This window comes from Tachypleus tridentatus, chromosome 12, assembly GCF_004210375.1.
Source record: "Tachypleus tridentatus isolate NWPU-2018 chromosome 12, ASM421037v1, whole genome shotgun sequence".
Lineage (NCBI taxonomy): Eukaryota > Metazoa > Arthropoda > Merostomata > Xiphosura > Limulidae > Tachypleus > Tachypleus tridentatus.
In genome coordinates this window covers 17,800,927-17,826,055 of record NC_134836.1, presented here as the reverse complement: position 1 = coordinate 17,826,055, position 25,129 = coordinate 17,800,927, and the positions used below count along the sequence as shown (strand labels likewise).

The following is a 25,129-nucleotide window of genomic DNA, read 5'->3' as shown; positions in this document are numbered from 1 at the left end:
TTTATTTGTCCTTATCTGTGGATGGTCACTTTTCCATGAAACCATATTTTAATGCTTTTACCAGTTTATTCACTTTATGTTTGTAAGTAGTTTATAGCTGGCTCTAGCTAAGTTATTTATATAATCTGTTATTTTCAAAGCAGTACTTCATAAGTAATTGTTCAGACCACATGCTGTAAGGTTATAAAATGGTGAAAGTGAAAGTCAATGATAATATGTAAACAGGGAACAAAGAAATGAAGTCCATTGGTCAGGAAATGAGAGAAGATATCAAAGAAAGAGATTTTGCATTGTCTGAAGGTAAACCCTCCGTTAATTATTTAACAACAATTTAACAGTATCTACCACACCTCATCTTAAAATTGTGTGAAAGTAGTAGGTTTTAGAGATACTGGGTCAGATTATTCAGTACCAAATGAAAATAGAAGCAACAGCTAAAGAGAAATGATCCAACACTATTAGTGACAAATAGCATTGTAGACTAGAGATTTGTTGTCGTCAAATATTTTGCTGTATCTTGTCTTACTGAAATAGACATTTTCAGCAAAATGAAGAAACCCTTAACTTCTTCATAAATGTTCTTAAATTAAATGTGTCATCTGTTAGACAGGACTCTGATACTGAAAATATATTGACTGAAGAACTACAATGTTTATAGGAGTAATGACTAAACAATAAAAGCAACTTGTGTCAAAATATAACTTTTGTGATGATGAGAAAACCCACTTGTGGAGAAAATGTGTAAAAACGGCTGGTATGGGTAGAGAAAGCTCTTTGTAATGGAGCAAACAACATTTCAACCTTCTTAGGTCATCGAACCTGTCTTCTCATGTACTTTTCAGAAGCAACTATTCCATTTTGAAGACATGAAAGAATTATGCCACCCTGAAAGATTAAAAGTTGTCATCAAGAATTGCAGGGAAAGTAGTCTTTGTTGTCAATTGCGTGAAGTAATAATGGCAAAATGCTCTGTAAAAGTTTATTATATTCTCCATTTGCTAAAACTAGCATTTTCTTATTGTTACAATTATTGTGCAAAAGGGGCAGAGCTTGGTATGCTGTGTGCCACTCAAAAAATTAACGAAATTGAACATCTACTTAAAATAACATATTCTACAGCCTAATAATTCTAAATTTCATAATTTTTTCTATCTGTTTGAAACCATTGGAAAATATTGTTTTAATGTCATTTAAACTTGGCATTTATTAATGTAAAAAAAAAGGAAATTTGTGGACTGAAGCAGCAGTTTGTGAATTAATAAAATCGTCATATTTCAGTGTGGTATTACATCCTCTCAGTTTCTTTCTTTGCCAATAAGGAATAAATAATTATAAAACCCAGAATGTAATCAGATAATATTAGTTAAATGTTGACAATATCAACTGAGAAGTATGCCCCTTGAGATGGATTCCTGTATGTGGTGAGGGGATCTCCTAAAAAAAGGTTCTGTACTTTCAGTTTAACTCCTCTGGGATCTAAACATCCACTCATGTGTTTGCCATGCATGGCAACCCATGAAGGGGCAAAGATGATCTTGGTGGTTGAGGGGTCCAACTCTAACACACCACTTTAGCATTCAATTCCTGTAGGCAGGCAGCCTTAGGGTATACCCCCAAGGTACAATCTGCTGATCCATTTGGGCTTGTGTGAACCAAGTACCACTGTTGGATGTTCTCAAGGGTGTTTTGTAGACATTGTGTCTTATACTGGTGTTCAGATGGAGTGCTCACAAAACCTTGGCGGTGCTGCAGTGTCCTTGTTTGGCATTTTAGTGCATTTCCTCGTCAGGCTCCATGGTGGGTGGGTTCAGTAGGCACTGAAAGGTAGCATCTTTATTATGGATAATTCCATTTATGAAAAAATAAATAGAAATTTTAAAAAATTGCAAAATGACCATGCATGAATGACTGTTGTACAGTCAGCATCACAGATTCTGTGCCTCAATTTTTGATTATCCATTCCTTATCCAAGAAATCCTTAAGGCAGATGTCTCCCTTTTTATTCAAAAGGGATTATAGTGGCTTGCTGGTTCCCCTAAGTTAGTGAGAAAGATGTACTCTGGAGAGATTTTGGTGGAAATAATTTCACCATAACATACCAAACTCCTTTTGAAATTGAAGGTCATTGGGGATATACCCATCTTGGTTACTCCCCATACAACTTTGAATTATTCGTGAGGAGTTGTAGATGAGAGGGATTTAAAGAACATTCCTGAGTCAGAGATCCTCACTGTTTTCTCCAGCCAAGGAGATCATGTGGTATTTTCCGATTCTTCATTTGCAAAGATGAAATTATGGTGTCTATTAATGTTCTGATATTGATGTTTACATCACTGTGTCCTCCTGCCACAGTCAAAACAAGTTATCTGAACTGTAAGGTATGACCTTACATTCCCAGTCCTCTGAGATGTTTTCTGTATCAACGGTCTGATCACTCAAAAACATAATGTTGTGGTTCTTTAAATGTTCTTGTTGAGGTAGCAAAGACCATGATGCTTATGAGTGGAAATTAGAACCACACTAATTGAGTAAAAACATAAGACTCTGGTCATCAGATCAAAATTTCATCTTCTTTACTCTATAGCAGGAGTCACCAAACTATGGCCCTCGAGGTAATTTTGTTCGGCCCGCCAGCAGCTAGCTGCTTGGAAACAAAAAGTGACATTTCATCAAATGTCCGACTGTCATAACAAAATAAATCGCACCGATGGTCGCTTTAAGCTGGCAAACGTTATGATAAAAAGAAACAAGGCTGTCACTCCCATTTTTAACCAACAGGAAAATTCTTCTTTTGTCCTTGCTGCCCGTTTATTCATATTGAAGCACGTATCTATGAAAGCATTAGGATTTTGAAAACAAATACAGACTTAACCCTCGTCCTGTCGACTCATCTTGTAAATTCAGCAGCCTAGGGTTACCGCTTCAGCAATCTCATTTCTCTTAGTAGTCAGGTTATGCGCTTTTCATAACTGTTCTTAGGTAAGTGTTGTGGCAAAAGTACGTTTCAATATATTTTGTTTGTGCGTTTTTGGACCAGTACAATACTTTTCTCACAGCGTTCTGTGTTTTTCATTTTCAGATCCTATTTTTTCGTTATGGCTGCTTTTAAAAGAAGAAAAGTGGACTCTCAGTGTCGTGCTTTCAGTGAAGAATTAGGAGAAAAGTACTTCTTTGCAGAAACAAAAAAACCGAAAGTTACTTGTGTGATATGCACCGAAAGTGTTGCCATTTTGAAAGAGTACAATTTTTCGCATCACTATGAAACAAAACGTCTATCAACATATTTGAAATTTTCAGGAAAGTTCTGTTCTGAGAAATTTGAATCCATGAAACGTGCTTATGAATCTCAAAAGAATCTCCTCACAAGAAAGTTTGCTGAAAATGAATCTGTCACTCGTACAAGTTACAAAATAATGCATAGGATGGCAGAGTGAGGAAAGTCTTTTACTGATGGCAACTTCATCATAGAGTGTATGATGGAAGCAGCAAATGAGCTGTGTCCTGAAAAGGCCAATTTCTTTGAAAGTATCAGCCTTTCAGCAACTTCAGTTGTACAGAGAGCTGAAGAACTTGGAGAGAACGTCGCATTACAGATACACCAAAAAGCTAGAAATTTCCTGTGGTATTCTCTGGCAGTGGATGAGTATGTTGATCTCTCAAGTACATCACAACTTCTCGTGTTCATTCGTGGAGTTAATTTGGACTTTCAGACCACAGAAGAGTTGGCATCAGTTTGCAGCATGCACGGAAGAAAAACTGGAGAAGACATTTTCATGGAAGTGCATAAAACTTTGCAAGACTATAACCTTCAGTGGAATCAGCTTAGAGGTGTAACAGTTGATGGAGAAAAAACATGGCTGGAGTAAAGAAGGGTCTGGTGGGGCTGATCAGGAAACAGTTGGTAGATCTTCAACTCCCAAGTGCTCTGTTCATACTCTGCATCATATATCAGCAAGCACTCTGGAATAGACTTAGATATTTCTTGAGTAGTGAAACCACTCTGGAATAGACTTAGATATTTCTTGAGTACTGAAACCAGTCATTTCTGCAGTGAACTTCATTCGGGGTCATGCACTTAATCATCGCCAGTTCAAGGTGTTTCTTGAAGAAATTGATTTGGATTTCTGTCACTTGCCTTATCACGCGGTGGTGAGGTGGCTCAGCTGCGGTAAAGTCTTGTCTCGTTTTTATAAGCTGAGAAGAGAAATAGATATATTTCTTATCGAGAAATATAGAGCCAATGAAACAAAGCATCTATCAACACTTCTGTCGTATTCAACATGGTTGTCAAAGTTGTCATTTTTGGTTGGCATCACATCTCACATGAATGAATGAACTCGAAACTTCAGGGTAAGAATAACCTTGTTTGTGATCTCTATAGAATCATTAAAGGATTTTGGAGAAAGCTGTCATTGTTTGAAGCACATTTGGAAGGAGAAACCCTCTCTCATTTTTAGTGTTTCAATGAGTTTCATGCTGGAATCACAGAAGATGTCAACCTGGAGTTTCAGAAAAAGATTATTTGATTTAAATAAGCAATTTTTAGACAGATTTTTGGATCTCAACAGAATCAAAAGTGACATTCTCCTTTTTTTGAATCCTTTTGATTGTATTATTGATGACGTACCAGTGGAACTTCAGCTGAAGGTCATCGATTTGCAAGGAAATGACTTGTTGAAAGCAAAACACAGAGAGGGGCAACTTATTGAATTTTACAGCTGCATACATGAAGATGATTTTCCAAAGCTGAAGCAGTTCGCATCTGGTATGGCATCAGTGTTTGGAACAACTTATGTCTGTGAACAAGCATTTTCAAAAATGAAGTGTGGGAAGTCGGTACATCCATCAAGGTTGACTGATGAACATTTGAAAGCAATTCTAATGATTGGATGCAGCAATTCAAAACTGAACATTGAAGATATTTTGAAAGCCAAATGCCAATTTCATAAATCTCACTAACTTTTTTGAGGTTTAGTTAAATTCAGATATGTACTCACTATGTGCGATGTGACAATTGTTTTTGGTAATGTCACCTTCTTTGATAACCCTTTGGTAAATAAAAATGTTGGTTGTATTTCTGTTTGTTTTTTTATTATATACTCCTTGCTACTCGCACATGGCTAATGTGGTATCCTAAACTTATTGTTAAGTCTTTTACAGAAAGCTTTTGTTCTAGCTTATGAGTATTGAACATAATGATCATGTGGCCCGCTCTTCTCATTCCCCAAGTAATCTGGCCCCCTGTTAAAAAATTTTGTGACCCCTGTTCTATGCTGAACATCTATCATATCCTTATTCAATCAAAACTGGACTATGGGTTTTGGTATTTGTCTCTTAGGACCTTGGCCCTGAAGATGTTGGGCTCTTTTTACCATCAGGGGCCTTGGCTCTGCACAGGGGCCTTCCACACTTCCCCAGTCCAAAGTTTGTACACTGAGGTGACCCCTTGTCGTTTGTAACTGTCTTTACTGCTGCAAAACTTTGATTCTTATCACAACATCCCACCTGGGGTTGTGTTTTCCTTCCTCAGTGGACCATGCATTTTCAGAATAGACAGTCTGCTGTTGTTCCTTTTGGCCTTCTTATTCAAGTGCAGTTGGACAAATTGGGTCTGTCCTCAGATAACATAGTTGTATCCACTATTTGGCCCACCCAGCCATAGTGATGGTGAATTACCATTTCCAAATGTGATCTTTCTATGAGTCAAATGAAGAAGACAGATACTCCCATTTGAAAATATCACCTTCTATTTGCAGAACAACTTTCAAACCATCCTTCCATTTTCATTTATATGGATGGTTCAAAATCAGGTGGTTTTGTAGGTTCTACCATGGTTGTTATGAATCAGTTGTTACACACAGAATCCCCTCTACAATTTCTGTGTTCACTGCTGAATTGTATGCCATTTCTTTTGTCATGTACCACATAGAAACCATGCCTCGCTCTCTTTTGGCCTTGGAATATTTTCACGTTAGTTCTCACCCTGTTCTCATTGATATTCTGAACTGACTGGCCCATTTATCTCTATCACATACTTCTATCCAGTTTATCTGGATGCCAGGCCACATTGGTATTTATGGGAGTGAGCTCACTGACATTGCAGCTAAGTCTGTCTGCTCTGGTACTATCATTGCCATGTCTGTCACATACATGGGCTGTGGCTTTGTATTCAAGGCTTGGCTCTTGCCAGTTTGCAGTCAACTTCAAACAAGCTTTTCTTTTCTAGATCAAACTTTCTATTACTCTATGGCTGTCTTGCTTCCATGAGTATCAGAAGGAAGATGTTGTTTTGGCTAGGTTACACATTGGTCAGTTTTTAACTCATTGCTTTCTTTTATCTGGCACTGATATACCAATGTATGGTTTGTGTCATACCCAGGTCACAATAGCCCACATTTTACTGTCATACCATCATTATTATTACGAGAGTGATTGCGCCGTTTTAAACATATTTTTACCATGGGTTCACTCTTGAGATTGGACAGTGTCATTGGTGTGGTCACACAATCTACCTTAGTTGTGTTTTTAAATTTTTAAGGGCCATTGGTGTTTTTAACTCTGTTTAAATTTTTTTTTAATATTGGACTATGTTTTGTTTTAGCATGATTCCTTTTTACATATTTTAATGATTTTATCTTTTTACCGGTTGTTTGGCATAGATAGCCTATTTGCTTTGCACCAATAAATGCTAAACAACCAACCCACCAACTGAGAAGTATGGTCTAATGAATCACTCCTTTCTGCCAAACTTGTATGACTTGTGAACATCACATCTGTAGTACCACTTTTACCATAAATAACTTCTTTCATTGGAAGTATGAAAAATAAAATGCACATGGATGACATTTTAAATTTCAAACTCTAATGATGTGATTGAAACTTTATTATTGATACGCTAAAGTAGAATGTATATTTTGTACATTTAATATAAAGTCAATAGAGACAACAGCAAAAATTGATTGAGAAATGAATATCATATGGAAATTTCACAAAAAAAAAAGTCAGTGTATGTTTATAAAAGTTGAAGAGTTGAGAAATTGCAAAAGAAATTATTATAGAAACATACAGTTCCAAAGCTGTAAAGCACCTATAAATAAAATCTAAATAAGGCTTTTTAATATTTAAGAACACCAGCATTTATAGTCCATTTGAGTAGTAGTTTATAAATATTTCAGTTAAACATATATATAATTTGTTTTTGTTCTTGATATTCATGTTTTAGTATTTGTTTTTGGTAGTTTGTCACATTTTCATAGTTTATATAGTAAAATCTCAATCTAAATGCATTTGTAATGAAGTCATTCTTTGGAAGTGTGAAAATATTCAAATTGTCCAATACAGTCAATTTAAATATGATGAATACTATTAATAGTATACATTATTGATCAATAAATACAAAAAAGGCAACTGTACATAAAATAAACTGAGCTCTTAGTTATATGTTTACAATAATTATACGTATTGCATGACCAAAAGTAGCATATTATACCAGTGTATTAATAGGTTTATCAATGCTTGCACTTGGGATTTGGTTTCTGACATAAATATTGTTTTGGTGATATTGTTATTTCCAGGCATCTTTGTTTTGGACTTGACCTCTCAATTATCTGTTATAATTCAAATGTGCTTTCTTACTGTGATTGCTATCCTCAGAAATATTGCCATAAATTAGTACCCATTGTAAATGTTGGTGTTTTGTTGTTTGTTCTGACCATTATGTATCCATTGAAAATTGCATTTGTGGTATCAGTAATGCAATTTTCGATTCAGTTATATAGATGATTGATTATACATACCATTTCTGGTGGTTTGTGAATCTTGTTTTCTCACTTGCTAATTTAATATTTTAATTTTATGCAGCCTATTTATGTTTTGTTTCATAACATAACTCTGTAATAATAATAATAATAATAATAATAATACTTAAAACAACTGTGTCCATTATTTCTTCTTGTTCCCAGAATGTTTATTTACTTCACATAATATGTAGTTTTTGAAAAGGTTATGCAAAATAGTTCTTTGCACTTTGGTACAGGTGTGGCAAAGTGATTATTGTCATGTAATCTTACAAATGATTTGAAAAAAAGTTTATTTTAAACATAAAAAGATGTATTAAATTAAATGACACTTGAGGTAACTACATGGCAGAAACTAGTCATGTTTTGTTTTTTTAATTGTAGAGTTTTCATTTTTAGGATAATAGTTTAACTATATAAAAACTTGTTTGAAAATGTCAGTAAGATTTTTAACAACAACAATTTAGTATTAATACAGTAGTTTTGTGGATATTTATAGAAAGAAAACATTAAATACTATTAATAATATTTTCAGCTTGTTACACTTTTTGAAATGGTTTGCAGGTATGATACAACAAGTTAATGAATAACAAAGTAATTCTAAATTATTTTACTTCAAGATTGGTTTTCTCTGGCCTTCATATTTTTTCACCATACGTTTTTAAGTCAATTCTGTGTATTCATTATAACTATTTCTGCTATTTTAACTCATTAAAATTATTGATCTTTATATCTTCCAATTATGGTTTAACTCTATATATCTTCCATTTTTCTAACATTTGTTTAATTTCTGAAGAAAAAAATGAAAAATCATGTTATAGTTGAATAAAGAAATTTAACAAAGTATTAATTTAAACAGTAGTTTATTGTTTCATGGGAGTTTCTTATTGAAGTAAAAGTATTTGAGAATTAAATTATATCTGTTAGAAAGCAACAGACATCTTAATGGAGAAAACATCACGTAAAGGTTATGGTAGGTGACTGAAAAGTGTTCTGATGACTCAAATTTTTATTTATTGAATATTAATTTTATGTTTATAGTAGTCAAACAGCATACGTAAGTAATTTGATTTAGTGACTACTCAGTGATTTCTAATTCTGACTATGGTCCATTGTATTACCATTATCAGTGGTGTTAAAATGTTTTAATTACTTGATTTATAGATACAAGTGATGGATTACTGTATGTTCTAAAAGCAATCAAAATGATGACTGTGATGTCTTCTTAGGATTAGTGATTTTTCAAGTAGGAAATGTTTAGATTGCCTTTTATGAAACTTTGTAATAAGAGGTTTTGCCAAAACAATCTTTTTTCAGTTTTTTTAGGCAAAAAAATATTTTTTTTTTATAAAATGTACACATTTTAATTACCAGAATATATCTTAAGATAGGAAGCATTTCAACAATGGATGTACAGAAAAAAGAACTAGTTAAAAATTGAAAGAATAATATGGAATAATCAATTAGTTGAATGTAATTGATAAATGAGTCTAATGATTAAATGATTAGTAAATTCCACTAGTTTCCCAGTTCTATATGAAACCCCACAATATCAGGTACCATATCAAAGTTCTGACATTATTTACAGCAGTTTTCAGAGTATTTAGTATACATGTTCAGTAATTAAAAATTTTTCTGAAAGGATAAATAATTTCAGCAATTTTGAAAAATTTTAGTTTAAGGCGTTAAATTTTATATTTTCCCCCAATTTGAAACACTTTGAAAGTATGATTTTAATTTAAACCATATTTAGGGAGGAACATATGTGTTGATTAGGGGCTTATTAAAATGTAATTTCAAAGATGTGTTTTTTTGTAACTTTGAGCTGAAAGTGATTTTGTAAGAAATTTAATGAACATTTATATTTTTGTTAAAACTATCTCCTTAGAGAATAGAAAAAATTGCCAATTGAGAAATAAAATAAAACCAGATTTTGTTTTAAAATTTGATAATGGAAGCAATCACTAAACTATATTAACATTTTCATTAGAATTTCTTTGAAATTAAATCCTTACTCTTTGCATGTACTTTTCTCAGTATATGTAATAATTAGTTTGATTATTCTGATGCTGTTCAAAAGTGGGAGAGGAGAAAGACTGACTGACTTTCCGGTGCACTCATCTGACCATTCAGGGCCCGGAACCAGTATTCCTAGTCAAGAGTGATTGACATGCCTTTAGCCAATGAAAGTCATGACTATGCCATGTCTACCAAATTGACCATTGCTGCCATCCTGTATTGACCAAACTGTTTGAAAAGAGAAAGCCCTTCTGACCTGATTCATAGGTAAAGGTCAGATAGAGCCACTAGGTTGAAAGCCAGCACCAGTCCATAGTCCATACTTATTCATAAGACCAGCCTTGTGTATATGGTACCGTGCTTTCAATGTTTTTTTTAAATGCTGTGGCTCTTAAGCTTAGCACAGTTACTTAAGAGGTCGTTAGTAATGTTCAGCTGTTACTATCATGCTCTTAAGAAAGGCACACAAATAGTACAAGATTAAAATGAAGAATTTAAAATATACATGTTAATGGAAGCAATAACAGTGTCTAATAAGTAAAACAAAGATGGTGAACAGGTAATAACTTCTTTATTTAAAGATAGAGAATATTTTGGAATAAACTAAACTATTGCATCATTAGTGAAATCTAAAAACAGCATTTATGAAGATGATTTTAAACAAATTGGATAAAATTAGAATAATATTTGAAAACATTAAGTTTAGAAAACAGTGAAAAATGAATAGTGCATTCTAAAGTATATGAGGTAAATTGAATTTGAAGTCTAACATGATGAAAGTAATGATTTGGTTATGTTCTCTGATGTACTTCATGCTATATATCTTTATAGAATGTTTGATTTTTTCACTGTTTAAGTTTCATGTTTTGATATGTTTTAATTAAACCTTTTGTACTAAAGCATTGTTTAACATGTCTTCGGATTCAATGTTATTTTACTAGCAGGCTGAGTTTTAAAATTAATTAAAATGCCCTTTCATCATTATCCACATGTTCCCTCTTAATACGAATATAAGCAACTGATCAGAAGCAGTGAATATTTCTTAGTCAGTTCAAAAAAATAATTTGAGAAAAATACTTCCCCATCATAGCTTCACCCAGCATGTTCAACATTAGTGGTTTCTTAGATCACTTTTTTTTTAAATATCATTGGTTTTTGTTTCTTGTTACAAAAACTGTCATCAGGAGTTTCAGCCACTGTAATATATATTAATTGTTGTACAGTTAACTGCTTGTTTACACTAAATCTTCTATTGTACACATTAATAAGATATTGGTGAAATTCATCTAGAATTTTGTTTGCAATAATGTATATCTGCTAACAACGTTTTCAACAAAATTCTTGACTATTGGAGTAAAATTGCAATGGGAATAATAATGCCAGGGCCAAGTTAAACATTCATCCAAATACCTTTATTGAAAATGCTTTATCACAAAAATGTACTGGCTAACGTGTATGAGTAGTGTATATTGATAAACACTAATTCTTAATATCTAAATGTATTTAACTTATAAATGAAATAGAAATACAATAATTGTGTGAAATTAATTTTTATTATAGTCTAACCTATCTTTGAATCAGATTGTAACAATTCTGCATTATCTGTCTTAACCTTCACTTTCAAACAGTATATACCTTTTACACACAAATTTCTGCATGCATATATGTAGGTAGTATAGTAGATGTTAATAGTACTTGTGTATTTGGGCAAAATTTAACAACTGTTGTAAAATTTATAACTACTTATGAATAAATTAAGAGGTTAATTTTTATTGACACTTTAAATGCTCAAGTACATCGATTTGTATTCAAATGTTCATAGAAGTTACCATTGCATTTAAAAATGGATATAATTATGAGTTTTTAATTACACATTTTTTCAGTTTTATTTCTTGGTCAAATTTGTTTTTTTACATAATATAATTGTAAATACTTTATACTTTTGTGCCTTTCTTACGAAGAAAGTAGTAAACAGTCAGAAGGAATGAATAAAGAGCATTGCTAATTTTGTTTTAAATTAAATTTTAATATAATTCTCGGAATAACTTGTGCCGAGTAGTGTTAAATTTTGAGTATAACCAGAAAACTGGTGGATGTTAGTAACATCACAGGAGAGACAGAAGGAAAACTGGGTGAAAAAGTGTTTGCTTATAAGTTTCAATGAGATTTAGTCCTCTTCTACAGGTTATGAATTTTGTGTAATGTTTCAGGACATCACATTCTACTTATGACTTGTGAAGTGGCTGCAGTGTGTATGCAGGTTTTTTTTTGGTTTTTTTCCTTGCATTCCAGTCTTGTGTATGGTTTATTAAACTAGCTTGAATATTCACAGGTTTTTATGACAAAAACATGTTACTATCTTGGGGCTGCCTGTTAGGATGTAAATTTCAGACCTTTATAAATTAATTTTTGGCTTATTTTTTGTCTGATTTAAAGGATGCTATTAAGTACGAGAATGGGCGTGAAATTCGAGGTCAGAGTGTGGTTGTGGAGTGGGCTAGAGGGCCCTCTTATCATCTTTCAGTGAGTACTAAAGTTTATAACCAAGCAGTAATGTGTATATTTTGAAATTTCAGTTTAATTTTGTTTTTGTTATTTGTGATAATACACTTGTTTGTGTGTCTGTTACAGAAATGATGTGTTGTATGCATATTTAGGTAGTAAGGAGCATACAAATTATCATGACTTACAAAAACTCTGTAGTATAATTGACTGGCAAAGACCTACAAGACATTTGTGGTCAGATTAGTATCTTCATTGCAGCTGTGCTTCTTTAAATACAGTATTTATAGAATAATGCAAAAGTATTCGTATTGCAGACATCAAAATCTTATTGCGCTATATATAATTTTGCTATCAGTATCCCTTATAAACATGTGTAGTGACAATTTTACCCAGAAAAAACAGTATGAGCCCCTGCTTCTGCACCAGAGTGCTGGAAAACCAAATGAACAAGTAACTACAACTGCTCAATGAATGAGGGATTAACAAAAAAAAACAAATAGAAATATTGTTTTTTAACAATTTAGTACAATAACATTAACATTTTGAAGTTTTCAAAAGGTTTGATGTTAGGTTCTAGAGTAACATAGTAAGATTATTTATAAATAATGTATGTATAAAGTATGACCTAAATACAAATGGACTTCTATGTCTACAATTACATTTTGTTTATATTGTTCTATAAATCTTGTATTTAAAGAAATACCTCTTGCAATAAAGATACTACTTTGATAGCCAACATTTTGCAGGTCTCTGCTAGTTGATGTATAAAAGTGTAAAGACATTAATTTCCTGCATATTTGTGTAATTGACTGAATTTAGTTTATTGCTATTAAAAATAATCTGATGTTTTCTGCAAAAATGATTTTAATTTATTATTTGTGATACAGCCTTTATATTATAGTAGGAAGAAGGAAGATTTATACTGATCCTTGTGTTTTCCATCTTGTTTTAATTTAAGTTTATGATTTACTTGCAAGTTTGAGATTGAACACAAGTTAAATGACTGAATATCAGTTACATTAATAATCAGATTCGAAATCCAACTGTTATTATGTACTACAGGGATATACAAACATATAGTGTTACATTTTCCATGTATTATGATATAACTTGTACCTTGTAAGTCTAGAAGGTGTTGGAGATTAAATTTTCAATATGGTACTTGCCCATATTCATGTAAATAGCTATTCTTGTTTTGCATGCCACAAAGCTTGAGTTCTCATGTACCCTATGTTCAACATGGTTCAGCTGCATCTCACATGTAAATCATCATGCAATAACCCTTAACCAATAGTAGTGCAACACCCTCCTGGTGCATGTGACTATTTTATTTTACAGAACTACCACTTCTCATTTGACAATTCTCTTGTCAAGGTTTTTTTGTGCTCTTTGGTCATGTTTTTTCTTTAAACTTAGTGGGTTTTTCTTTTTTTGCCAGTAATTTTTAAGTGGAATTGTTCTTTTCAATTTTGAAACAGTTTGTGAACTTAAAGATAACTCCCCCCCCCCAGTTTCATCTCCTTCTTGTAAAACTGTTGGATTTGATCAGTCACCTTTTACATTGCATTCTGAAGTTATAATTACCTCTTTGGAGGTAATACCATCTACCAGCAACATTTATATAGGCTGCAGGGTGGGGTGATGCAGCTATGAAATTATGTGCTCTTATCTGCTGTGATATTGATTGTTGTATGAGTCAGCCTGCTTCTCCTGATGCTGTACGTATTCCTCTTGAACACACAAGACTTGTTTGGTCCAATGAGGAATATGACACCCATTTTCTCCACCTGATTTTGCTGTTTTTCTTGTGCCCCTACTGTGGGACTAGCTAGAACTAATATAACTTTTTTAAACATGATTTTGTAGATGTGTTCTTTTTTTTCATTTTTCCAATTTTTTATAAACCTCTTCTTTCTTTGTTACATGATACCATCTCCTCTCAGTATTTTGTTTTCCCTTTCTGTAGATATTGGGGCTTATGCAAAGCATTTTGTCTCTCACTTGGTTCAGGGTGCTAGCTTGCCTTGCTCTCCATGAGTTTCAGATTAGTTTGATTTAGCATACCATTAGGCTGAACTTCTATTTATTACTTTCATCAGTTGTTACCAGTTTTGGTTGTGGGGGGTGGGGTGGACACTGATCATCCTATTCATTTATCATACACCCAGTTTTCTTGTCTTTGTCCTATCCTGTCAACTATACACCTCTTTCTTTTTTCTCGAGATACGGCACCATGACCCTGAGTGTCTTTCAAGGGATAACCTCTCCCAGATTACCTTTACAATATCAAGTTTGTCTTTTCTGGCTCATTTCTTACAAACATGATTTCTTTGTTGTTGGGATATTCTGTATTGTCCAAGTTTGTTTACCACCTATTTATCTCTGAGACTTGCATATGGTCCCGTTCTCCAGCAGCCTAATTTTGAAAATATTATTGAGACCTTGTAATCCCATATGGAATTGGTGTGACAGCAATCAACCCTTTCATTTTTGGTGGATCATTAGTCTCATTCCAAACCTAAATAATCCTCTATAGCTGTTTTCCATATCATGACTGAGGGACTTGCAGGTTACTAAGGTTTTTCCTCTTATATTATCCAATGAATATTTTATTATATTGAGGATATTAGTTCTCTTGGGGTGACTCCTGCTCGATTGATTTCATTGACATATTTCACTATACAGGGGTCTTTAATTTTCTGATTATCTGGATACATCTTCTCACTTTGCCATCATGTGCTCTGTTCACAGTAGGTGGGTATGATATATTTCTCTGGCTTGCTGAACATGAAGTGAAGATGGGATTATCTTCTTGCCAACCTACCATGGATGTTAGTTCCAAGTGGCTGTATTTTGGATGCAATTGACTTGCTGTATGGGGTCTGTCATACCCTAACCACTCTGTACCCTAGCACACATCTTTTTTACACTCACCCACATTACAGTTAACTGTGGAATTGAGATTCAGAATAGGATGGTTTGATCTTTATACAACCATTATTCACTTCCTTTTGGATATGCTCCTCCTATGTGTGTCACCTCATTGGGAGAAGAGTATACAAGAGGTGGTGTGTCTCTTTGTGATCCTCCTAATTTTATTATTGTTCCAAAGTGTGGTATTCTAGAAAGAGAGAGGTATTATACCGTATTGAAGTTATAATTTTCTTATACTCCAGTACAAACTTTTTTTCCAGATGCATACCTTGAAGTCAGGTGGAGGACAGTCTTGTTCTGCTCAATAATGAGCATTAAGTTTTTAATTGTTTTTTTATTATTGATTTAAAAGTACAAACTTTTTTCCAATGTAAAACCTTCCATAAAATTAAGTTGAAATTAAAACCTTCCATAAAATTGCTTTAAGGATGTATTGTTTAGTAAAAAAGTGAATATTTCTACTGATACAGTTTTTCACTTACTGATATGTGACATCAATTTTAAGAATTATTTATATTTGTCTCTTCATTTAAGTGCTGTCAGTGATACTGCATTTACTATGACCAATTATTATTAATTATTTACAGTTCTAAGGATAACTTGTGTTACTTAGTCTTTTAGATATTCGATATTCATTCCCCTCGGTGTGGATTCCTGTATGTGGTGAAGGGACCTCCCAGTGAAGGTTCTGTTCTTGTAGTTAACCTCATCTGGGATTTAAACATCCACCCATGTGTTTGCTGTGCGTGGTGACCCGTGAAGGGGAGGAGAGGATCCTGGTGGTTGAGGGGTCCAACCCCAACCCACCACTTTGGTCTTGCAGACAGGCAGCCTTGGGTTGGCCACCCTAGGATCAATCAGCTGGTCCACTTGGGCTAGGGTCAGCCAAGTACCAGTGTTGGATGTCCTCAACAGGTGTCGTGGACATTGTATCTAATGCTGGTGTTTGAGTATAGTGTTCACAAAACCCTGGTGTTGTTGTTGTGTTATTGTTTGGCATTGTAGTGCATTGCCTCATAGGGCTTCATGGCAGCTGGGGTCAGTGGGCACCAAAATATTCTTTTTTTATTATGGATCCTACAAATAAAAACTTAAATAAAATAGGGAAAAAACAGTCCAATGTAAACGACCACATCTTGAAGATTCTGAGCAGCAATCTTTAACCTGTTCAACACCTGTACTTCATTTTCTTATACTACATTCTCTTTCAGACAAATCTTTAGGATAGATATTCTCCCTCTTTTATTCAGAAAGAACTAGAGTGGCTTACTGGCACTAATAAGTTAGTCAAAAAGCTTCATTCTGGTGATGTATTGGTGGAAACATTCACTCCTAAACATAGTGAACACCTTTTGCATTTGAAGCCTGTTGGGGATATACCCATTGAGGTATATCCCATGCTACTTTGAATTCATCACAAGGACTTATTGTTGAGATTATATGAAGAACATCCCTGAGTCAGAGATTCTAACTGGATTCTCCACCCAAGGAGCTTCTGCAGTGAGGCATATCTTCATTCAGAAAGATGGAATTGTGGTGTCAACCAGTGTCTTAATTTTGATATGTACATCACCACATCAACCTGCCACTATCAAGGCAGGTTTTCTAAGTTGCAAAATACAGCCATTCCAAACCCTCTCAGATGTTTCTAGTGTCAGTGGTTCAGTCACTTGAAGACATTATGTCATGGTTTCTTCACGTGTGCTTGTTGTGATGGCAAGGACAATGATGCCTATGAGTGTGAAATAGACCCTCATTGCATCAATTGCAATGACTCTTACCTGTCCTACTTTTCTTCTTACCCTAAATGGTTGGAAGAAAAAGAGGTGCAGCATTTGAAAATGATTTATAACATTACTTATCCTGAGGGTCGAAAATTGCTGTCCACCACCTCACCTCAAACGTATGCTGCTGCACTTTGTTCCACAACTACAAATGGAGTGGAGACAGATGTCTCTGTACCTCGAAAAGAATCATTCTCAAACCACATGAAAAGTCTTTTGACCTTCATGGTTATAAAGTTGATGAATCAACACCTATCTCTGTCCCTTACATACATTCCAACAAATCCCAAGATCCACTTCCTTTGGTTCCAGGTACAGGAATTTCCTCGGAAACATCTTTTCCCAACCAAAGATGTGAAAAAATCATTCGTTCACATCCTCAGTCACAGGAATCCCCTTCCAACAGCAAAGACCTGCCCAAGCAACCCAGGGCAGGATCCATGGACGTTGATAGACCTCCCTCGTATAAGGACAATAAAGAAAAAACACATGGTCATAAACAGAAGGGCTCCATCCAATTAACCTGCTCATAAATAAAAATTGATACAATGGAACTATTGAGGTTTATGTTCTAATCTGGATGACATCAAAGCACTGGTTGCTTTGTACCATCCTGTTTGTCTTTCCTTACAGGAAACATTTCTGAAACCTGCCGATACAGTCACCTTTCAATAGTTTTGTTTGTACAGAAATGATGGACTGTGTGATGTACAAGTGCATGGAGGGGTGGCACTGTTGGTTGATCAGCATGTGCCCACCCTGTCTTTGCCACTCGACACACCTTGGAGGCCTTCCTTACTCATCCATGTTTCCTTGGGTCGAACCATCACTCTTTGCTCTCTCCACCTGTTGCCTGGAGAGACCTATGATAAATCAGACCTTGATACTCTCATTGAACAGTTGCTGTCTCTCTTTTAATCCTAGAGGGAAATACTGATATTGACGGTAGGGGTCATTCTGTAGAGTGTATGCTCTCTGATCACTACCTTTCTCTTTTAAATAGTGGTTCTTATACTTATTTTCATGCACCTAATCTGTCCTTTACTGCTATTGACCTCTCAGTTTGTTCCCCTCTACTATTTTCCCACTTTTCGTGGAGGGTTGACAATAACCCACGAGGCAGTGATCATTTTCCTATAATTTTGAGAGAGACTGGCTGTGGTTGATGCCACCTTAACCACATGTCCCAGTCAAAGCTGGATCAAGCAAATTGGTCCTCTTTCACTGCTCTAGCAGAACTTGATCCTGCCATCATCTGTAAACCATCAATAGACAACTGTGTGGCAGCAGTAACTGACTGTATTATGCAAGCAGCTGCTCAATGTATTCCTAAAACCTCGACACATTTTCCACAATATCCTCATCCATGGTGGAATCTTGCCTGCCACATGGCACGGAAGGCTCAAAAATGGGTTGGGATATTTTTTTGTAGACATTCTTGATTGGAAATACTGTCTACTATTTGCTGAACATCTTTAGAACCATCCTTCCATTCCTATTTATACAGATGGTTCAAAATCAAGTGACCGTGTGGGCTCTGCCATGGTTTGTTGTGGTTCGGTGGTTGCTCGCAGAATACCCTCAACTGTTTCTTTGTTCACTGCTGAACTGTACACCATATCTCTTGTCCTGGATCACATAGAAGCTGAGCAGTACTCAAACTGTACTATTTATACTGACTTATTTAGTTCTCTATTAGCCCTGGAATCGCTTCATGTTAGTTCACACCTTGTTCTCCCCGATATTCAAAATTGACTGGCCCATTTCTCTTTAACATCTACTTCTATCCAGATTTCGTGGATACCGTGCCACATTGGTATTCACGGAAACAAGCTTTCTGGCACTGCAGCTAAATATATCTGCTCTGGCACTATCACCACTGTGCCTGTCCCATACATAGACTAGGGTCCTGTATTCAAGGCTCGGCTCTGTGCCAGCTGGCAGTAGACTTGGAGTGAGCAACACGAAAACAAGCTTTTCCAAATAAAACCCTATATTGGGCTTTGGCCGTTTTGCTTCCGTTAGGATCGGAAAAAGTAAGTTGTTCCAACTGGACTACGCATTGTTCACAGTTTTACAACTCATCATTTTCTTTTATCTGGAACTGATGCACCAGTGTGTAGTCTGTGTAACACTCAGGTTACAATGAGTCACATTTTACTGTCTTGCTGTTGTTACGACTCTCAAGGACGGCACCATTTAAAAATGTTCTGTCCTAAGGTTTATCCATAATTTTAGACAGTGTTATTGGTGATGGTGACATTGTCCACCTTAGAAATGTTTTTAGTTTTTTAAAGGCTGTTAATCTTTTTAATGCCATTTAAGTTTTTTAATTTATATATTAGACATTTTAATGGAATTCCCTTTTAAGAATCAAAGTACACCTAGTTTGATTTGAAATTATTAAATGGCCATAATATTAAATAACTCAAAACCAGGACTGGAAAGGCCAACTTCAGGTGACTAATGCTGCTATTTGAATTACCCTTTAATCATCCTGGTGAGTTATTTTGCTACAAGTCTTTTAAAACTTGTATTACTTTACTTTCTGAAAATGGTCATAATGTCAAATAACCCGAAATCAGGACTAGAAAGGCCAACTTCAGGTGACTAACGCTGAATTTTGAACTTACTCGTTAGTCATCCTGGCAAATTATGATAATTACAATTATGCTACAGAAAGTTGTTTACTGTAGTTTTTCTTTTACTGCTGTGGACTAGATGTAAAAATTGGATTTAATGCTATTTATGTTTATAATTCAAAATTTAAACTTTGTTTTGTTTTACCTTAATTTCCTTTTATGAATTTCAATAATTTTGCATTAATTTTAACTTTTTACCGGATGTACGGTACAGATGGCCTAGTTGCTTTGTGTCATAAAACACCAAACTAACCAACCAATCAAAATTCATTCATTCTTTTATTAGCATGATTGAAACTGAAACTGTCAAAGTAGAACAGTTTCTTGATGTATATATTTATTTGTCATTATGTTCTAAAATCTTTTTTTCTCTCTTTTTGTTTCATAGAATGATCTTTGTTGCTAAATAATTGTTCTATTTATTGTTAATTAAGTGAAATGGAAACCTTTGAATGTGGAAAACAATAAATGCATGCCCAAGATTATAAACTTTCAGCATGTCACTATTTGAAAACTATTGTCAGAACTTAGTCAGACTTGACTTAACTTAAAATTATATACCCCTTCCAAAGAAAAATCCTGCAAAAATAACCAGTTGAATTTAAAATTTTGAATTACTTGTTATATTGTGAAGTTGCAATTCCTTTTATCTTTAAAGGTTTATGATGAATGCTATCATTGTCGACATTCTGGACACTGGGCTAGAGACGGTCCTGAGCTTGAACGAGATTGCTATTACCCTAGAAGATACAAGTCGCAATCCAGGTCCAGATCTCGATCTTGCAGGTGCATTTTATTATTTTGCTTTAGCATTTGAATCTGAATTTTTGAATGAATTTATGTAAATGTAATCAGATAAGCATTGAAAAATATATAGATCATGAATGAATGTAAAGAAAATAATTTTTATTTTACACTCTTTGGATACCTTGAATGTTGTAAACAATTTTCTATAACTCATAAAAAAGGATTATAATAGTAAAATAAAAAAATAAAAAACTGGTTAAGTAGTAAGTTGTTGATAGTAAATGATGATATGATTATAATTGCCTTTTATGCTTTCAGGACACCCTCTTTGTATAATTTTCTAAAAATGTAGATATAACTACATGTTTCCTATGATTAGATATAATCCCATTTCCCCCTTTTTTTTTCTAAAAAAAAAAAAAATGGAACTCAAGTTTCAAATTACAGATGCTCTCCAGTGGCATTGCTGTGTGTCTGCAGACTTACACTGCTAGAAAGCTGGTTTTGATACTCTTGGTGGGCAGAGCATAGATACCACATTGTGTAGCTTTATTCTTAATTACATGCAAACAAACTACAGATATTAAATGATGTTCCAAATACTGACAGGAGGGAATATAATCTTCCTTTAAATTTTGCATTGTTATAATTGTTGCAGAATGTTGTTATTAATTAATTACCTTATCACATAATGTGAAAACTTTTCAGTGTTGAGGACATTTATTGGTTATTTTATGAAGTGATTGTGTAAAATTCCAATTTGGCAGTTTAAACATGTTTAAATTAATTGCTTTTTTTTTTTTTTGAATTGTTAGTATATCTCACACTGTTTTTTGCAACATCTGTTACGGCTGCAGTTCCCTCAGTCTTCTTTAATGTCATCTGTCATTTCTTTTGAGCCTCTTTCATTTTAATTGCTTTATTTAACATAGAAATTATTTTTATGTTAATCGAAATGTGTAAAGGTATGACATTAAACATGGCATTTGATATGCATATATTAGGTTACAGGTTTTTCCATTGAAGATAACCGATATTATTTAAGTAATATTACAAAATTCATTTGCAAAATTTTGAAAGGCTTAGCAACCTAGGTCCAGCAACAACTGAGTAAAAAAAACGTTTGTAGTAAGAAGAAATAATTGTTTACTTCTTGATTTATTGTTATATATTTTAAGAAGAGTAAGTTTAATAATTTATTTCTAAATAGTAATAATATATATATATATGTATAATAATTGAAATGTAACTTTATATTGCAAAATACTAGTTCATTAAAATACAGGAAGACTAAAGATCAGTTTTATATTATTGGATACACCTTTGACCTTTTTTGTGTTAGCTGTTTGTCGCTGATGGAACTTAAGCCTACTTTTAATATTTTTTATGTACTTAAATAATGTACATGAAAATATAGAATAACAACACACATGAAGCAAACAATGTCCTATAACTATTAGTATTTAACTGGTTTTCTTTCTGTGGCATAAGAGTCTTAAAATTATTCTCTTCTCAGTCTAAACACTACAAGAAAAACTGAAAATGAAATAGAAAGTTCTTTATACTGAAAACAACTTTGCATTATACATCATTTGATAAGTTAAAACTTTGCCTTTTTGTTGGTTAGAATTGATATAAAACTGTGATTGTTTTTCAGGTTAAATGTATTCAACACTGTGATAGATTGGAGGCATCTTGATATCTTCTTAAAATGACTCAGAATTGTAAACTGTAATGTTTAGAGATACTGTAGACAAGTAGGGATTATTCTTAATGTATTATTGCCAAGTGATGCTTGTTAAGTTATTTATGTTGGTAGGTTAAATTTGAGAGAAGTCAACACTCTTTGATCTAAAATTTTCAGTGTCCAAATTTAAAAAAAAAAAAATCGTTATTGAAAATGCTAGTATGCTGCTACACTTCATTCCACAACTATAGTGGGAGTACAGACAGATCTCTCTGTGCCTCTAAAAGAATTGTTCTCCAAACAAATGAAAAGTCTTTTGACATCCATGGTTACAAACGTTGATGAATCAACTTCAACACATATCTCTGTCCCTTACATACATTCCAACAAACCCCAAGATCCACATCCTTTGGTACCAGGAACAGGCATTTTTTCGGATACATCTTCTCCCACTCCAAGATGCAAAACAATCATTCGTTCATGTCCTAAGTCACTGGAATCCTCTTCCAACAGCAAAGACCTGCCCAATTAACCCAGGGCAGGATCCATGGATGTCGATAGACCTCCCTCAGATAAGGACAGTGAGGAAAAAAAAGACGTGGTCATAAACAGAAGGGTTCTCTACCCAATTCACCTGATACAATGGAATTGTCGAGGTTTACGTTCTAATCTGGATGACATCAAAGCACTGATTGCTTTGTACCATCCAATATGTCTTTCCTTGCAGGAAACATTTCCAAAACCTGCTGATACAGTTACCTTTCGGCAGTTTTCTTTGTACAGAAATGACAGGCTGTGTGATGGACGAGTGCATGGAGGGGTGGCACTGTTGGTTGATCAGAATGTGCCCACCCTGTCTTTGCCCTCGACACACCCTTGGAGGCTGTAGCCATCTGTTTCCTTAGGTCATACCATCACTGTTTGTTCTCTCTACCTGTCACGTGAAGAGACATATGATTAATCACACCTTGATGCTCTCATTGAACAGTTGCCGTCTCCCTTTTTCATCCTGGGGGACTTTAATTGACATCATCCCTCTGGGGAAGTGCTGATATTGATAGGAGAGGTTGCTCTATAGAGCATATGCTCTCTGATCACAATCTTTGTCTTTTTAATACTGGTTCTTTTACTTATTTCCAATGACCTAGCCAGTCCTTTACTGCTGTTGGTCTCTCAATTTGCTCCCCTTCATTATTCTCCCATTTTTCATGGAGGGTTGACAATAATCCACGAGCCAGTGATATTTTTCTAATAATCTTGAGAGAGACTGGTCATGGTTGATGCCACCCGACCCGCGTGACCTTGTTGAAGCTGGATCAGGCAAACTGGCCCTCTTTCACTGCTGTCGCAGAACTTGTTCCTGCCATCGTCTGTAAGCCATCAATAGACGACTGTGTGGAAGCAGTAACTGACTAGAAAATAAGCTTTTCCAAATAAAACCCTATATTGGACTTTGGCTGTCTTGCTTCCGTGAGGATCAGAAAGAGGAACTTGTTCTGACTAGACTACGCATTGGTCACAGTTTTTTAACTCATCATTTTCTTTTATCTAGAGCTGATGCATCAGCGTGTAGTCTGTGTAACACTCACATCACAGTAAGCCACATTTCACTTTCTTGTCATCGTTACGACTCTCACCGACGGCACCATTTAAACATGTTTTGTCCCAAGGTTTGTTCATCATGTTAGACAGTGTTATTGGTGGTGGTGGCATTGTCCACCTTGGTAATGTTTTTACTTTTTTAAAGGCCATTAATCTTTTTAATACCATTTAAGTGTTTTAATTTATATATTTTATCTTTTTAATGTGGCTCCCTTTTAAACATCACAGTTCATCTCGTTCGATTTGAAATTAGAAACTGGCTGTAACATTAAATAACTTGAAACCAGGACTGGAAAGGCCCACTTCAGATGACTAATGCTGCTGTGTAAACTATCCATTTAAACTACCTGTTAGTCATCCTGGCGAGTTATTATTATAATTTTGCTACACGTCTTTTAAAACCTTTTTATTACTTTCCTCTTTGAAAATGGCCATAACATCAAATAATTTAGAATCAGGACTGGAAAGGCCAACTTCAGGTGACTGATGGTGGTTTTTGTACTTACCTGTCAGTCTTCCTGGTGAGTTGTGATAATTACAGGTATGCCACAGAAAGTCTTTTACAACTTGAATTATTGTAGTTTTTTTCTTAACATTGTAGACTAGATGTAAACATTGGTTTGATGCTATTTATGTTTTTTTTAACTTTTTGTTTTACCTTAATTTTATTTTATGAATTTTACTAAATTTACTTTTGACATTTTACCAGTTGTTTGGCACAGATAGCTTAGCTACTTTGTGCCATAAAACACTAAATCAACTAACCAACCAACTACAGAGTAATAATAAAACAAATCCTGAATTTTCTCTAGTGTAACCTACATGACAGATTTTGTCTTAGCACATCATCTTTTTTATCTTATCTATCATCCCTCAAAGTATGAAATTAAATTCAAATTACTCTATAAAATCATCATTGCTCAGACAAACCATATTTTTTATAGTTGTAGTGTCACATTCTGTCTTTTACAACATCTATTACAGCTGCACTTCTCTGTTTTCTTTAATTTCTTTCATTTTAATTATTCTATTTAATATAGATATTATTTTAAGTTACATTGATTGAAATTATGTAAAGGAACAACATTAAACATACCATTTGATGTAAATAGATTACAAAATTATCTTTTGAAGTTAATTGATATTACTTTAGTAGTATTATGTTTTTTTACATCTAAATACTTCTGATTTATTTACAGATCATTTCATCATTTATGCAGTAAACTAAATGCAAGAAAAAATAGCCTAGTTAGTATTGCCTACTTAGAATATAAGACCCATTTTGTGTGTGAATTTTCACAATGAAAATTCCAAAAACAGAATCATCTGTGTGCTGAGACAAATTATCTATTCTGAGAGAAAAAAAGATAAGGGATTGAGTTTTTCTCAACAAGCAGGTGATTATAGTACATG

General features: G+C 34.1%; 1 protein-coding gene across 9 annotated transcripts in view; it reads left to right on the top strand.

Moving 5' to 3' along the window:
- The window catches only part of LOC143235031 (uncharacterized), a 60,159-nt gene that overhangs the window by 29,044 nt on the left and 5,986 nt on the right, over positions 1 to 25,129 (top strand). For 3 of the 9 annotated variants that reach the window (XM_076472767.1, XM_076472775.1, XM_076472772.1), the window contains 2 exons: positions 12,252 to 12,338; positions 20,339 to 20,466. In XM_076472767.1, coding sequence (XP_076328882.1) covers positions 12,252 to 12,338; positions 20,339 to 20,466 — 215 coding nt within the window. Of the gene's footprint in view, positions 1 to 276; positions 301 to 8,960; positions 9,043 to 9,876; positions 10,168 to 12,251; positions 12,339 to 15,514; positions 15,554 to 20,338; positions 20,467 to 25,129 lie in introns of those variants that run through there. The other 6 variants (XM_076472769.1, XM_076472773.1, XM_076472768.1 and 3 more) reach the window with 5 other exon arrangements.